This window comes from Misgurnus anguillicaudatus, chromosome 15 (genome assembly GCF_027580225.2).
Source record: "Misgurnus anguillicaudatus chromosome 15, ASM2758022v2, whole genome shotgun sequence".
Taxonomy (NCBI): Eukaryota; Metazoa; Chordata; class Actinopteri; order Cypriniformes; family Cobitidae; genus Misgurnus; species Misgurnus anguillicaudatus.
This window is the reverse complement of record NC_073351.2, coordinates 19,269,050-19,284,532: the sequence shown is the minus strand read 5'-3', so window position 1 is coordinate 19,284,532 and position 15,483 is coordinate 19,269,050. Positions and strand designations below refer to the sequence as shown.

Here is a 15,483-nt window from a genome sequence, read left to right as displayed (position 1 = left end):
TGGAATTTAATGGGTACTGTCAACTGTGTGCTAACCAGCATTTATCAAAATATTTTCCTCATCATTGATCACAATACTTCCAAAATAAATAATATTTTTCCTACTATGGAAGTCAGTGGTCATCTGCTGTGTGTTTACCATCATTTCTCAAAATATCTTCTTTGTTCATCAGAAATAAAGAAATTCATACATGAGGATGAGTAAATGATGACAGAATTTTCATTTTAAAGTGAACTATCCTTTAAGACCTGTCCGAGAAACTGCCCCATAGACTGTAATTAAAAAAATAATATTCTTTAACTGGTGCTGTACTAGGCAATAATAATAAATTAATATTTAATTTAAATAGAAGAAAAACAACAAACTTTACTAAAACTAGAGTTTTGTAAACATGTCTTAAATTTTTGCACGAATAGATTATACGTTTTGGTTTTTGGTAGCAGACGGTTGCGAGACCATCTTACAAATACATGAAGATTTAGTGCGTTTTGTTTACTATTTTTCCACCAGAAAATAAGCTCATTTTTCATTTTGGGGTAGCAGATGTAATTTAAACCTGTTGCTTCATCATGACATTTCACTTGGGAAAATAAACAATGCGTCACGGCAACGTCATCGTCTAGGCGTGGCTAGTGTACTTAAGAGGCGGGGTTAGTCTGAGTGACACATGTGCAATCCAATGAAAGGTCGCAATTCGCTGCAGGTTTGTTGTAGTAGTGCGTTTATAAGTTTAAGTCCGTGTCTCACAGTCACACTTTCATTTCGAGGGTGTAGTTAACGGGTGATCATGTGGACCTTAACAGCTTTCGCTCGGAGTTAACTCTCGCAAATTTGGAAAGATGTGGTTTCCAAACTTCAAACATCAGCTGAGAAATTACTATAAAGAAAACAGACCGAGGGACGAGTATCAGAACAGGTGACGGTTTATTGGTTGAAGATGGAGAGGACCGCGCTGAGGAGGTTCGGGGACAGCGGGATGATGCTGCTTCCCTGGACCAAACACATACTGTGTGTGCTGTGGGAAAATCTACGACTGCTGCTCCAGATCATCTGCTGTAGTTTCATGGCCGGTAAATTATTAAGTCATTATTTATACTATTGGGAAGATCAGTGAAATGTATTTCATCTGCTTTATCGAGATATTTGATTCGTATTATTAAATGAGCAGACTTTCTCTTACGAACGATTTAATTATATTATTTGAAATTAAACCATATTAACCATCAATTTACTATTAACTTACTGCAGGAACCACGATATTAAAAAATAAATAAAATACTTTTACTACAGTAAAACCAGGGTTAATTGTTGCAGTATTATATAGATTTGTTTTTAATAGTTGCGTTAAATGTAAACGATTTTGTGTATTGCACTATGTATGCGTATTAATACTGATAATTTAGCAAACAAGGAATAACACAAGCACACGTTTTACTATAAAACATATATAAGTGTTAAATATTAAGAAAATAATCCAAATGAATAAAATAAAATGTAAATAAAGATAAATGTATCATACCAGTATCATTAATAGAGCATTACGTTACCAATGCTAGGTTTCATTCACAGGGAACACAATGTAACAATACACTGTCAGTCGGTTTGAATAAAAGCATCTGCCAAATGCACGAATGTAAATGTACACCAGTAAAATAATTTTGTATGTTCCCCAGTCTTCCAGATGTTCAGATTTGAAGTCCATCTGAGAATTACAGACGAGACGGGGCAACACATTCAGCACATGACAAGTGGCTCAGGAGACCCCTCCGACAGTTTCCTGCTTTCTTCTTTGTTTGAAAACAACAAAAACATCGTTGGAGGTGCAAAATTTGGGGGGGACCCCTTTGACGTGAGCTCCCACTCCAGAGCCGTTCTGTCAAGTCTGGTCAACGAGGAACTCTGCTGCTCTTTGGTGGACGACTTTGTGTCCCATGCAACCGAGTGTCTCACCGACAATGAGGATCTCTATATTGGAGATCACTCCGTGTGGAAACATGGATATGACTGGGGCGTATTGGGAAGTTCAGAAAGGAAATGTGGAGAGAGCTCATGCCCTCTTACTTTTACTGCATGCGTGTCAGGATTTTCCTCAAAGGAGATTGTAAAGCACGAGAAGCCATCCGTGGATAAGGAGTCATGTGGTTCATCCGCAGAGGACGTTCAAGGTCCGTGTCAACCTCAGCCTGTAAGTCATCTCTCAGACAGCGAGTTCAGCTGGGGCAGCACAGACAGTTCCTGTTTGGAGGGGGAGAAAGAAGATAACGACAGACTCTGGGAACTTCTGACCAAGTCTACAGATCCATATCACCCGATGCACTTTACCGCATGCATGTCCAGCGTGGTAACTAACAAAAGCAAAGCGGAAGTGATTTCAAAACAAGTTCAAAAGGTTGAAAGTCCCACTCCCTCAAATTCCACCGTGTCCACCGGCTCAGACTCTTCCAAGCAGGCATCTGAAGATGAAGAAGAGGCCTTATGGAAGTCCCTCTCTCAGAATGATGACCCGTATCACCCGTTGAATTTCAGAGCCCCTCTTCAGAGCTCATCAGTACTTTCTAAGCACAGTGATTCAACCAACACACAAAATAAGACATTTAAAAAACCTTCAAGACACTCAAAGCCGCCTTTACTACAAAGAAAAGTTTCTCGCCATTGCTGCCACAAATCATCTAGTGAGACATTATCTGTGGTGCCATGGAGAAGGAATGTTGGTCGGGCAGATGGTCAGAAGAAAGGTCCTACTTTAAAGAAGGTGAATAACAATTTGGGCAAAATAATCTCAGTATGTCCTAGTCATATGTTTGGATGCTAATGTTGTCTTTTAAATTTTCCAGGTGAAATTTTCTCCAATTGTTCAAGTTCACAAGATGCGAGCTTGGACCTTTGCTCTTCAGGCATCTCGAAAGGGACGGTGGGAGGAGCTTGCCCGGGACAGAGACCGCTTCAGAAAAAGAATCAATGAGACTGAGAAGGCCATTGGCTACTGTTTTAGTACGTCACACAGGGAAAAGCTTTGGGCCTGTAAGGACAGTATACAGATAAACTAAACTACAAACTCTTAACCTTCTTGATTGTAAGCGTTGATACTATAGTTTCCAGGGCAGCCTTTAGACTGTTATATTGATTTATAATGACAGTTTTACCTCATTGCTGTGTCCCGACACATTCGTTCCGACAACTGAAAGTTAAACATGCTTTTGCTATGCCTTACAGACCTTGCAATGTAACTGATGTGATGACAAATATTTATTTTTAACACAATGTTAAAATCGTAGGCATGCGTGTTGTTGTTTTAATTTTCTTGAAGTTGTGTGAAGTAGAAAGTTTATTTTATTTTATTAATTATATAAGTTGAAGAAAATGCACAAGAGCAAGACCCCAGGTTACAATTTACTGCAATGTTTACATTTTTATAGATATTTATTATTTAGATATTTGCTTAATTTGTCCTAACTGTTCACTTGGTTGTTGTTCTTCAGATTGTCACTTTCAACTCTGAACTTCACACTTTGTTGAATGTACAGTTCTTCCCTTAAACACTGTGTCCTGGCTTGTTTATTTTGGTAGTCTTATTAGTTCATTGTGTCTTCGGCTGTGAAACTGACTCTTGCCTCACATAGTGCAAGAGAACTCCTGTGAGACTGCTATGTGCAGCCCTTGTAAGAGAGGGGTTAAAAACAAAGCGTGATGAAACTCTCCCCCATGAGAAGAAATCAATTAGCATCTCCCCTCGACACATCAGCGGCAACACAAACTTGCATGGTGCAAAGACAAGCAATCGTTTACGCAATATTTCATCAATGTACTCCAAAGTCTTGCTTCTTTAATGATGCTTTTCTATGCAAACATCCTATCTGCTCATGTTAAGAAACGGTGTAATAGTAGACATTTGTGACGCTGGATAAACCTGTCCTTTCACTGGTAGTCACAAAAGAGTAACATGATAACTCAATGCTCTTTTATCCTCTCCATCTGTTCCTACAGGGTCAGAAAGCAACAGATCTGAGAGCAGTATGAGGGTGAGGTTGTTAGCAGGATGCATGGTGGTAGTCGCATGTGGCGCTGCTAGGTGTCTTCCTCTCCTAAGGTGCTTTCACCCAGGTGACCCTGGTCTCTAGGCAACAAAGCACAGCGCTATTTGGCAATGAGAGGATTGCATATGATTGCAGCAGCGGTTGGTGTGTTGTGGGAGGGCAGGCAGCATGGCCCCAGCCTCTATTACTCATCCTGGAGAGTCCAAAGCTTGAGATGGAGGATCTCTGGAGTCACAATTACAAAGCACACACTGCCTGATGCAATACAGCAGTCAGCAGCCACTGTATCTGAGACAGAAAAGGCAGAACAGGTAGTCAGACACGCCTCATGTTTCAGAGGGAAACGTCTATGCTTTTGTCTCTTTGGAATATAGTCATTATCACCATATAACCATTTTACACGTGTGGTTGATTGTGTTTAAATATAAAAAGCTGCTAGAATTAGAAAAGGTTTGGGGAATGAACATGCAATTGTTTTTTAGTGATGAGTAACATGCATTCTTCAGAAATTAATTTTACCAGCATTGCACACATACCATTGCACGTCAGAATTCACGTGAAATCATTGATTTTAATCAAGTCATCTTTCAACACTTGTAAGATGTGTGTAACAGTTACCAGAAGCAACGCTATTGAATCTATTTTGTACCCTATACTGTTTACTTTAAATGTTTTAAATTGTATTAATACCGATGAAATATGATTTAAATGGGGCCACTGCATTCACACGACCCCGACAATGTCGGCATTCGACTTAATGCAGCGATGTGCAGACAGATCGGCGTATGATATAAAATACCGCGAGAGTATACGTTGAGAGACCGAGAACTCTCGCGGTACTTTGATGTAATATCGAACTGTCTGCGCAGTGCCACAAGAAGTCGAAGTTGAGGGGACGTTCATTTTTTTTTTAAAAATTGCTAATTACTTTAAACAATTAAAACCAACAGATATACTTTAATGACAATGGGAGATATGATAAATACTGAGCGAAGGTAAAAACACACACGTAGACTAACCTTAGGCTCTTTTACGTGGCAGTTCACGTGAAAGATCACGGTGAGCCATTGAAAGAGAACAGATAATTTTATGAACTAGAATTTATAGTGTGCCAGACCACGGTTTAGTACGATGGTGTTAAATTAGCACAGGGCTCTGTTAGATTATGGGGTGGTTTGCGGACAGGGTATTGGTCCAAGAATAGGCCTTATTAGCCTAATATTCGGTCATTTAAGAAGTTTTTACAAACCTACGTTACAAAAGTGCAAGTGTGCATCAATGTCAACGAAATATGTTAAAATGAAACAGGACAATGTATTCTTCAATTAAAGCAGCTCAAACATGCATTTTTTCAGTTTTATGTACCTGTTTAGAAAGGTTGTTATGTTTTATCAGGGTTTTATGCACACCCAAGGTGTCAGTCAGCCTCTTCAGGATTTCTTCAGAATTACAGGCAAAACTGGTCCATAGAGAAGCAGAAAGTGAGCACTATGCTTACAGTACAGCTGACAGTACAGTACAAGGTAAGTTTGAAAGTGAGTTTACTGTTTGAGTTTAGACCTGACATTAAGACTAACATTTTTCTGTGTGGATGCACGGGAAACGTTTTGTATTATTTAATTTTTGCCAGTATGTTTTGAAACATTTGCTGTTGAGTGATGCTAAATTTACGCCGCTAGATGTCAGTATAAGACGACTGTTAAATCAACCAAGCGTTTTAGGTATAAATATATAAAGTACAAATTATATTCAATACAGTGTAGTGTAGTTGAAATTATTTAAAAATATGCACTGCCTGTCACACCACAAGTAGAGTTCAAAGATCTCACTTATGAAGGCATTGTTGTACTTTACATAATTTTCAAGTTTAGTCTGTATTTATCACTAGTGAATTGATAAATTGTAGCAAATACTGTGCCTACTTTTATATTTTATTATTTTAAGGTTTAAAATACAAGTTATATAGGAATTGTATTATAGTTTGCCTTTCTTAATTTCTAACAATAATAATCATGATTAAATAATATCTCAAGCGTGTTACCCGTAATAATCGTTTTAGGTAGTTTTTATGTAATTTATATATTTTTGTCGGCTAAGCTTACTTACTAAAAGACAAATATAATAGAAAGTTAGCCCTCCCCTTTAATCGCCTTGTGCCCGATCGGTGAGAGAGAAGGAGAGGACAGCGAGGAGGATCATGAGGTAGACGGGACTTTACACGGGAATAATGGCGGCTCCGCTTCGGCGGGACACTTTACCTGAGAACTGGTCTTATGGGATTTGCAAAGACGGCAGGGTGTTTTTCATTGAGTGAGGATACGTGTTTATTATTGAAATGTTAAGAATGTGTTTGAGGCTTTCCCAGCTGTTTGCATCGCTAACAGGTGGTTTGTTTTCCTTCCAGCGATGACACGAGCACCACTACTTGGCTTCATCCCCGAACCGGTGAACCTGTCAATTCTGGACATATGATCCGGTCGGGTAAGTCTATAACCTTATGTGCTTTATGTAGCTAGCATTATTTCCGCATTAAAGTGTTTTTCGTTTGCTTATGCATGAAGCAAAACGGAACAGTTAAAGTTTTGTAAACCTGCTATTTTTCCTGTCTCCTAGATCTCCCCAAAGGATGGGAGGAAGGATTTACAAAAGAAGGAATGTGTTTCTTTATTGAGTAAGTTAATGTGTTTTATACCATATACATACCAGTCAGATGAATTATTTGTGCGGGGGTTTATAGCAACTCTTTACCTCTTAGTGCTGCAGGTGAATTACAGGTGTACGACATTGCTGTTACAAGAGCTTAATATTGCTGTTAGTCTCTGCTCAGGAAAGATTTACAAGTGTTAAGAGTTGTTTTCAGGAACATCAAAGGTTTTATTTCCCTGTATACTTTGGGAGAGAAGTATTGAAGTACAAAGTCTATGGAACAACAGGTGCACACACCTGAGTTGAACTTGCCTTTACTGTATCACATTGACTGTTTCAGCCCCTAGTTAAAAACACTGTATGGATTCTTTATTGTATCATTGATCATGATTGTATCATAATTGGATCATTGCATAGCTTCGATATAGGCTACAGTATTTGCAATCAGTACTGTGATGTTGACCGTGGGTCTTTTGTGGATTTTTAAAGAGTGAAAGATTACACTTTTGTCCGTGTGACTGTAATATATTTGCTGACAAATCCAAAATACATCATACAGTGTCATGTAACAATATGTCTGAGGATCCTGCATGGGTGGAGCCTGTTTAAATAAAGATATGCAGTGACTTCCTACTGGAACACCTGTTGACTAAATGTAAGGGGAATTATGGTTGTGCCCATATATTTAAGCTTTTTATACCATCTAAATGTATTTAGTTAAAATGAAACGAGTCTAATATAGATTCATGCAAGTGCTTTAAGTTTAAGGCAAAAATATTGACACAAATGCTGTCATCCATTCGGTGGCATTTTATACAAGTTTGAGCACTTTAGAGTACAGCATGCGATACAGTAGTTTAAAAAAAACAAATTTGTCCTAAGCATATAGAAAGTATAACGTATAAGCATTTGAATTTGTTGTAGAGAAAAAAAACAGCACATTTAAGGAACAGAATAGCTATTTCAGCTACATTCAGTTTATTTATATAGTGCTATTCCTAAGGCACATTCATTATTTTTTGAGGAAAAAAGTTTAGTGTACATATTTGTTTAAAGAGCACCAATGGTCCAATTCACGGTTTTACATTTCCTTTGGTGTGTAAGTGTATTAGTACATATTACAGTTTTTCTCAGTCGCTTTGGTGCATTTCTCACATCACTATTTACGTTTGCACAACAGTTAGTTCAAACCTCCACAACATTTAGTCATTTTTTATTATTATTATTTTATTATCCTTTATTTAACCAGGAGAAAAAAACCCATTGAGATTAAAAATCTGTCATTTGTTCACATCATAGTAGCAGTTTCTCATTCAATTCTCTGCTGTTTAATAACATTATCATTTGCATTATCATGTCATTTCAGTCAAAATTAACTTATACTTGTGAATGCTGAATAGTCATTCCATATAAAACTAAAAGTCCTCATTTCATTGCTTGAGTCATTACATATAAATATGTTGAACTAGTTGTCAAAATCATTTTTTAAATCTTTTTTTCCCCCGAAAATGTCTTCTAAAATATTTTTTTTATTACTGTGTGTGGGCAGAATGAGAGGAATGTCTGGATGTGCAAGAATGATAAAAGTACTATGTATGTTGTATGTTCAGTTTCAATCTGTACTGCAATATTGTTTACAGTTGTGCACAGCCAAAGTGAGTTTATGTTTGTTGTAAATAAGGGTGTATTTTTTTTGCACAATGCTATGAACAAATTAGAATTGCAAAGAGCATATGCAGTAAAAATGGCAAACATACATACAGTATTCAGTGTCTTGTACTCAGTTACCTCACTAAATACAGTAATGTGTAACTTTACTGTATTTTTCAAATAGCTGTGCAAATAGTATATAGTGCTGCATTGAACATTTTCAGGTAGTGTCACCAAGATGTGACTTTTTTGCATTGGAAAACATTTATAAAGTAAACTGTCATAATGAAAACATGACTAAGCCATTTGACTATCTTGTTCAAAAACAATGGTGTCAGTACTTTTTATTTTGAAGACACTGACACTTTCATTGACATGAAAACTTGCTTTTGAGGAATGAATTATCTATTTTGAGCAAGTGACACACTTTTGCAGGTTATCAACTAGGTTTTGCAGTTTGTACTAATTGTTTTGAAAACTGCATTAATTGTTGTGCAAATGTAAATAGTGATGTGAGAAATGCACCAAAGCGACTGAGAAAAACTGTAACAATATGCAAAAGGTACAAACCCCAAAGTAAACGATGGGGCGAATTATCGTCTCCAACGTAAATATCTTTTCTTGGACTACAACAAACACACGGATTGTAGGCAACAGTTTACTTCCTGGGATTGGTGATGTAGAGAAGATCGACATGATCATAATTCCTCCCGCTTCGGACTTACAACCTGTAAATTAACTCCTGTTAGCATTGCATTGTGAGCAAATCTTTCAAACATGGAAAGGAGCGTCAAATTTCCGGATGACGTCAGAGGTCTGTTACACAAATGACAGTATGCAATGTGACAAAGTTGAGTACTTCAAGGCAATGAGCCGCGATGGGATGTGTTAACTACCAGAGAGAGTAAAAATGTTTGAGTAAACATATTCTCCAGTGAGTTACTGCAGTGAAGTGTAGACAAGAAAGAGAGGAAATGTTATGGTAAGCTATTTATCTGTTCTGTATCATATATCTCATGTACTGTACTGTATGGTACTCAAAATATAACTTCTGTGTAATGAACACACGCACCTGAAGTCATGATGACTCATGAACACACACCCACCCGGGGCATTGGGCACCCAGGTAACAACTGGACGAAGGTGCCTGCTTAGAGGCACCTTAGTCACTACCTGCCGGTCGGCAGCCTCTCTAACCATAAATTCACACTGTCCCCAAAATGCCATACCCAAAATCTATGGCTAGTTATGCAGCCCACCAATACCATTAAAGCATCCAGCAGCTGGAACGCCCACTTCAAACAACAATACCGCCTCTGACTTTGCTTGTGTGTTGTGACTAATGATCCACCTACATTGCAATTATTGTGCCCTGTCCCTTTCATTCCCTGATCTAAAGAAAGGAGATGCCAAAAAAATGATGAGCAGTGATCCCTGGAAAAGGGATGTGATTAAAGATCCGCCTGCTCACCAATTAGCCTCTAATAGGAGTGTGTGGCCAAGAGATGGGCCATGAAAATAGAGGAACGCTGGCAGGGCTTGATGGAGCACAACTGATGGGTATTCTGCCTTGTCATAAATCCATTATTGTATTTCTCCTTGGGAGAACCGGTTTCCCAAATGTGTATAGAGATCTAGTTACAGTGTGATATTGTGTGACTGACACTTAACCTGTGACCACCTGCCTTGCTCTACAGCATTGGATTTACATCCCCTATTAAGACCCTTAACTTACTGCTGTACCTGCACAGCAAGCACACAGGTCCCTTTTTCGGGTGAGTGATCATGATGAGGTATTTCACATGACCATTTCAAGATCACCACTTGAGTTTTAAATAAAGATTGTGAGATTTGCTGTGACTGTAATGCACAGAGAGAACGACTGACAGTCTGCGTATATTTTGTGTATAGCTTAGGGTGTCTTTGAAAGAGGCGTCTGCGGTTGAATGCTTTTTATTATTGCCTTTCTGATCTGTCAGAATATTGCATTTTCTGACTCACAAATGACTTGAAAACATATTGAATTAGTTTGATCAGTGGTGTTTACTGAATTGCTTGCCAATTCTACTAATCTGATTGATGTGTGTTTGCTAGATGTTCAGACTTTAATTTGCTATGGATGTGGACAAAAACCAGGATGTTACAGTGACTGAATTTATTACATGTGAATGTTAAACTAAAATGAGTGGGGGGAAATTAGAAATGCAGTGAAGGGGCTACTTATGCTATTGAAGAGATGGTGTTTATACTGTATGTTTATGATTATGTGAGACTGACTCACATTTTTCATTTAATTTTTGTTCTTTACATAAAAGTCATTGTAAAGGACAAGCTTTATTGGAATGTATATGAGTGTTTTGGATGAAACTCTTACAGTTTTATTGAACATTGGTAACTTAGCAACTGAAAGCTCTCAAGTCAGAATCAGATGATCGGCAAGTGGCAGCTTCAAAGTGGGAATGTAAGCAGTTCAAGTTCACAAAGCATCTTCCTCTGAATGTGACGGTCAGTTGAAATGTACACTATAATCCAACGAATTTAGTATAACAATAGACAGTTTAAAAATATAAATACAGAAGCATAGAGAGGAAAAGACATATTTTTCTAATACAAGTGTTAGCAGCACAAAAGGTCATGGTTTTGAACCAGGAAACACGCATACTGATAAAAATTTATATTTTGTAATGCACTGTATGTTACTTTGGAAAAAAGGATCTGCCTAATGCATAAATGTAAATGTCAAAGATATAGTTGCAATAATTTAAACACTTTACAAAGATTGTATTAGAAAGCATAGTGCAGTGGTTCCCAAACTTTTTCAGCATGCGGCCCCCTTGTGTACAGTGCATTTTTCGCTGTATTTGTTTATTGTTATCTTACAGTATTATTATTTCTGAGCCTTAACAAAGTTAACTGCTCAACTTGCATTATATACTTTTTTCTTGGTTGACCCAGTTGGTGTCGTTTTATGCTGATGCTTTTTAAAAGTTTATCTGTGGGAAATGTTTTGTAAAAAAACAAAGGCCTCCTTTATTTTTTGATCATTATCTGCACTCTGTCTGGTCATCTCTCTATGCAAAAAATGATTACAACTGGCAGACAGCAGGGGGAGAATATTGCTTTTTTGAATTTACTTGCTCTTAATCTAGTTTAATTGGCTTTTTAGATTTACACACATTGGAATTACATTTCAAGCATGGATTTCAAAAGGTGTCCTGTCATTTTAATTATGTTATGGATATCACTGCTCAAATGTCACCAACTTCTACAACTTTGATGTAAATGGATAATAATATCCCATATGTATGTAGTACATGATGCTCTCCACATATGCCTGGTTTGTAACTTTTTCCCAAATTGTTTGTGAGCTTTGACTCCAGGGTTTATAGCAAATAAATAAATCAGTCATAAAGAGAGCTTGGAAACCATCAGCCCAGAGGCCAGCATGAGCCAAGCAGCTCAGTGTGGTTCACATTAATGAATCTCTTTATGATAAAGATAGCAGTGAGCTTTATTCAGCACCATTACATATTAATGTGCCTTGCAGGCTTTGAGTGGGAGAAATCCACAAAGGACAATCGCAGACCCTGCCTTTACTGTTACACTTGAGTTGTGTTTACATCAGTAAGGACAAAGTGTGTTATATAAAAGAGCCTTCAGGTTTTTTCTTCTTTATTACATCTATGACGTCTGAGTTTTAGGCCTTGTGAACCTGCAACATTTGATGTTTGTTAAATCCTTTACCCTCAAACTACTACTGTATATCCTGATAAACTGTCTACCTGATATATCCTAATATTGTAAACACTGGGGCGTAGTTGTGATACGTCATCCGTGACCTCTTGACGTCATGACGTATAACAGGAGGTCGCGCTGGCGCGTTACAGGACCGGAGGAAGACGAGAAGTTGTGGTTTAAAAGTGCCTATTTTTTATTTTTCTTGCCAAAAATGACAATCGTTTTGCCTCGTTTGAGATTGTTTAGAGTCCTTTAAAACTGCAATTTTAAACTGCATTAAAACTGTTAAGTGTTGGGGTCCATTAAAGTCCATTAAAATGAGAAAAATCTTGGAATGTTTTCCTCAAAAAACATAATTTCTTCTCGACTGGACAAAGAAAGACATCAACATTTTGGATGACATGGTGGTGAGTAAATTATCTGGAATTTTTTAAAGAAAATAGACTAATCCTTTAAGTTAACTAAATCCATATCCAAATCATATTTGTCAGAAATTTAGACCTTTCTTAATCAGCCAAATGGACATGGTTACCAGCATAAACTGTAAAATCTCATCTCTACCGCCCAGCAAACATGGCACACCTGAAGTGCCTAAACTACCCTATCACAAGACAGTGCTTTGTTGCAGTCTCTCTCACAGCATGCACACTATTTCATACTGATACATATCACTGCGGGTCCTGCAGGACAGCATTTGCTGGAGGGACAAAGGACAAATTGAGAGGCAGATGAGGCGGCCAGCTAAAGGCATGCTGGAGGCGTTGGCTCTCTGAACCCCCGGTGCCCTCACAGCAAACATTAGCATTGGCATCTGAGTGCGGCATCAGATCGAGTATCCTGCCCCTGGCAGGCTTAGAAGGGGAGAGTTAGTGTGGAGGTGAGACAGGATACGGCACCAGGTCGGTAATTCTGTGACTCTCAGAATGGGGAACTGCTGTGTTTGTGAACGGGACTCGGGTCAGGAAACAATTCTGGTTAGACACAAGTTTGCCTGGCCGAGGACGGACAGGGCAATCTTCAGGATAGACAGGTACCTTTACTCAGGGCATGTTTTTTGGTGGTTTTATTTTGTTGCTTATTGGTGTGATCTGCTGGTTTATCAGGTGGATTCTTGTGCATAATGCATGTGTCTTTATTCTGCTGTTAGAAGGGATATTTTATGCTGCAGCTTGGCACCCTGCTCATTATTTAAAGATACAGTGTCTCATTTGTTCATGTGTCTCTGACTGTTACAGTTATAGCAGTATGTCCCATACCATACCATTTGCAATTGTGTATAATCTACACTTCAGGAAAATTCATCATGTCTAGACCTGCTTTCTGTTTTGTTTGCACTTTTGTCACTTTAATCAACAGCTCAAACGCCTAGTGTGTCCTAACATGATTTAGTTAAAGTAATAGGAAGCAGATGTGCGGTGCCCTCTGCAGAAAATCTTTAAATTTACAAACTCTGTATAGGCACACTTTCCCACAAACACCTTTAAAATTTATGCTTGCTAGTGACGTCCCAAGCCTGCAAAATGAAAAGCTTGATCCACCCACATTTAGCTAAAATAGATCCTTTGAAGTTTTGACCTAACCCCTCTATTACTGTGTGTTAAAGATAATAGAAAAGTTGAATGAGGGATTGCTATTGACTGGTTTAATACTTTCAGCTTAAAAAGTCTAGACTTTTGGTGTCTATCACTTTGCATTTTTCATGGTCATTATGTAAAACTCATTTGCAGACGCATACACACTGATGGAATCATGGAAGTATTCAAGTAAATGAAAGTATTATTTCAAGCAAGCTTTCATTTTGTTAGATTAATCTTTCATCATACAGTGGTGGATTGCTAAAGAGCATTTCTTTTTTAGCACAAAACCTTGCATTTTATCCTCTAACCACCTGCATTCCAGTTTAACCTGTGTGCTGATGATAAAGTGCACGTGTATTTAAATTGAGTCATTGTCATCAATGTAAACATGACTCGTTTTGATGTGAATAATGTAGAAAAGGTTTATTGTAGATGATTCCATCATTCACAAAAGTCAGTGGTGTTTGTCTGGCGTAGTGAACGTGGTGCTTTATTACAGAATTTTGTGATCATAGCAGAAGTACAGTAACTGATCATATGAAAAAGAGCAAAACAATCAGACATGAGTAACTTAGGGCCCTATCTTAACGATCTAAGTGCATTGTCTAATGCGCACAGCGCACGGTCTAAACGGGCATGTTCGATTCCACTTTTGCTAATTTAACGACGGGAAAATTAGTTTATACGCCATTACACCTAGCACACGGCCTAAAAGGGTTGTTCCTATTCTCCTAATGAATAATGGGTGTGTTTTGGGCGTAATGTGCAATAAACCAATGGGAGTTTCAGCTCTCATGTCCTTTAAAAGCCAGTTGCACCATGCCTAATCCCTATTTAGAAAGCGGAATTTGTAAACTGAAAAACTAAGCGGAGGAAGACCACCAGTTTAAGAATAATGTAAAATTTTTTTGATGTTTTAATTTTTATTGAAATTGTTATTTTTTAGATTAAAACCTTTAAAAGCCGTTTTCTTTCAGTCAAAGAAGTAAAAATAGCAGGCTTTTAATTGCTGTAAATGTATTGATATCCTACATAATCATCGCAAAAAATTATTTACAATACAATATGCAAGCAAAGGTTTGTACTCTAAAAATACTTTATTTGTAAAAACCAAGAGATAAAGAGTTTACAAACGTGCGAAGAGCCATTTCAGCACTCGGACAGCGCCATGGGTTTTCTAAAAAGCATTACTTAAAATGTTTCTCATCTCATCATATTTACAGGTACAGAGTCATCATATACAATAAATCTAGCTTTTAAAAAACATTTCAAAATAGATGCATTTGTTTAAAGCAAAGCATTTATTTCCAGGCTACAGGTGAAGCAGCTCTTTACGCCTTTTAACGTCTCATAATCGGTCGTCATTTAGAGACCCAATAATAATATTTTACATTTCAATCCTTTAATCTTTCATATTTAAAAGTGTTTTTGTGCTGCTGCGCATCAATGTGTGTGATAAGCAAACCCGCGTTGTAGTCCCGTTTATAGGCGCATATTACTAACACGCTCTTTAAATAACAAAAACAATATTGTGACATTGACTTTAGACCAGGTTATAGTTGGTCAATGGCGTAGTTTATTTTAGTTGCCTCAAAATAGCAACACGCCAACAATGCGCCTGAACACACCTCCTTTTCAGACCAGAATGCCCATGGGCGCAAAATTAGGCGCAAATGCATTTGCTATTTAAACTTCGTGGCACTAAATGTGTAAATGATCATTGCCCCAGGTTGAAATTTGCAAAAGACACTTGTGTCGCGCGTTGCGCCGGGTGTAAGGTAGAGCCCCCAGACTGTGAAAACCACTTAAAGCAACACTATGTAGTTTCCATGTAAAAA

The 15,483-nt window shown here is 37.8% G+C and overlaps 2 protein-coding genes and 1 long non-coding RNA gene across 17 annotated transcripts in view; 2 read left to right on the top strand and 1 right to left on the bottom strand.

The window, feature by feature from the left end:
* Positions 1-691: 691 nt before the first annotated feature.
* LOC129418656 (protein phosphatase 1 regulatory subunit 15B) lies at positions 692-4,125 on the top strand. 2 transcript variants are annotated; one of them, XM_055173459.2, is made up of 4 exons: positions 692-1,070; positions 1,674-2,752; positions 2,835-3,021; positions 3,985-4,125. In XM_055173459.2, the coding sequence occupies exons 1-4, from the start codon at positions 938-940 to the stop codon at positions 4,116-4,118; spliced, it is 1,533 nt and encodes a 510-aa protein (XP_055029434.2). In that variant the 5' UTR covers positions 692-937; the 3' UTR covers positions 4,119-4,125. The 2 variants fall into 2 exon arrangements, with proteins under 2 accessions (XP_055029434.2, XP_055029435.1); XM_055173460.2 differs by lacking the exon at positions 3,985-4,125 and having other exon boundaries at positions 695-1,070; positions 2,835-3,537.
* Positions 3,349-5,533, bottom strand: LOC141349724 (uncharacterized). The gene is made up of 2 exons (XR_012357701.1): positions 5,400-5,533; positions 3,349-4,322 (listed from the first exon to the last, which is right to left on the bottom strand). It is a non-coding gene; the product is annotated as an uncharacterized lncRNA (long non-coding RNA).
* plekha7a (pleckstrin homology domain containing, family A member 7a) overlaps positions 4,207-15,483 on the top strand; it is a 79,684-nt gene continuing 68,407 nt past the window's right edge. For 10 of the 14 annotated variants that reach the window (XM_073853561.1, XM_073853545.1, XM_073853554.1 and 7 more), the window contains exons 1-5: positions 4,207-4,345; positions 5,430-5,557; positions 6,160-6,344; positions 6,439-6,515; positions 6,648-6,705. In XM_073853561.1, coding sequence (XP_073709662.1) covers positions 6,262-6,344; positions 6,439-6,515; positions 6,648-6,705 — 218 coding nt within the window. In that variant the 5' untranslated portion in view covers positions 4,207-4,345; positions 5,430-5,557; positions 6,160-6,261. Of the gene's footprint in view, positions 4,346-5,429; positions 5,558-6,159; positions 6,345-6,436; positions 6,516-6,647; positions 6,706-12,665; positions 13,099-15,483 lie in introns of those variants that run through there. The other 4 variants (XM_073853552.1, XM_073853550.1, XM_073853555.1 and 1 more) reach the window with 4 other exon arrangements.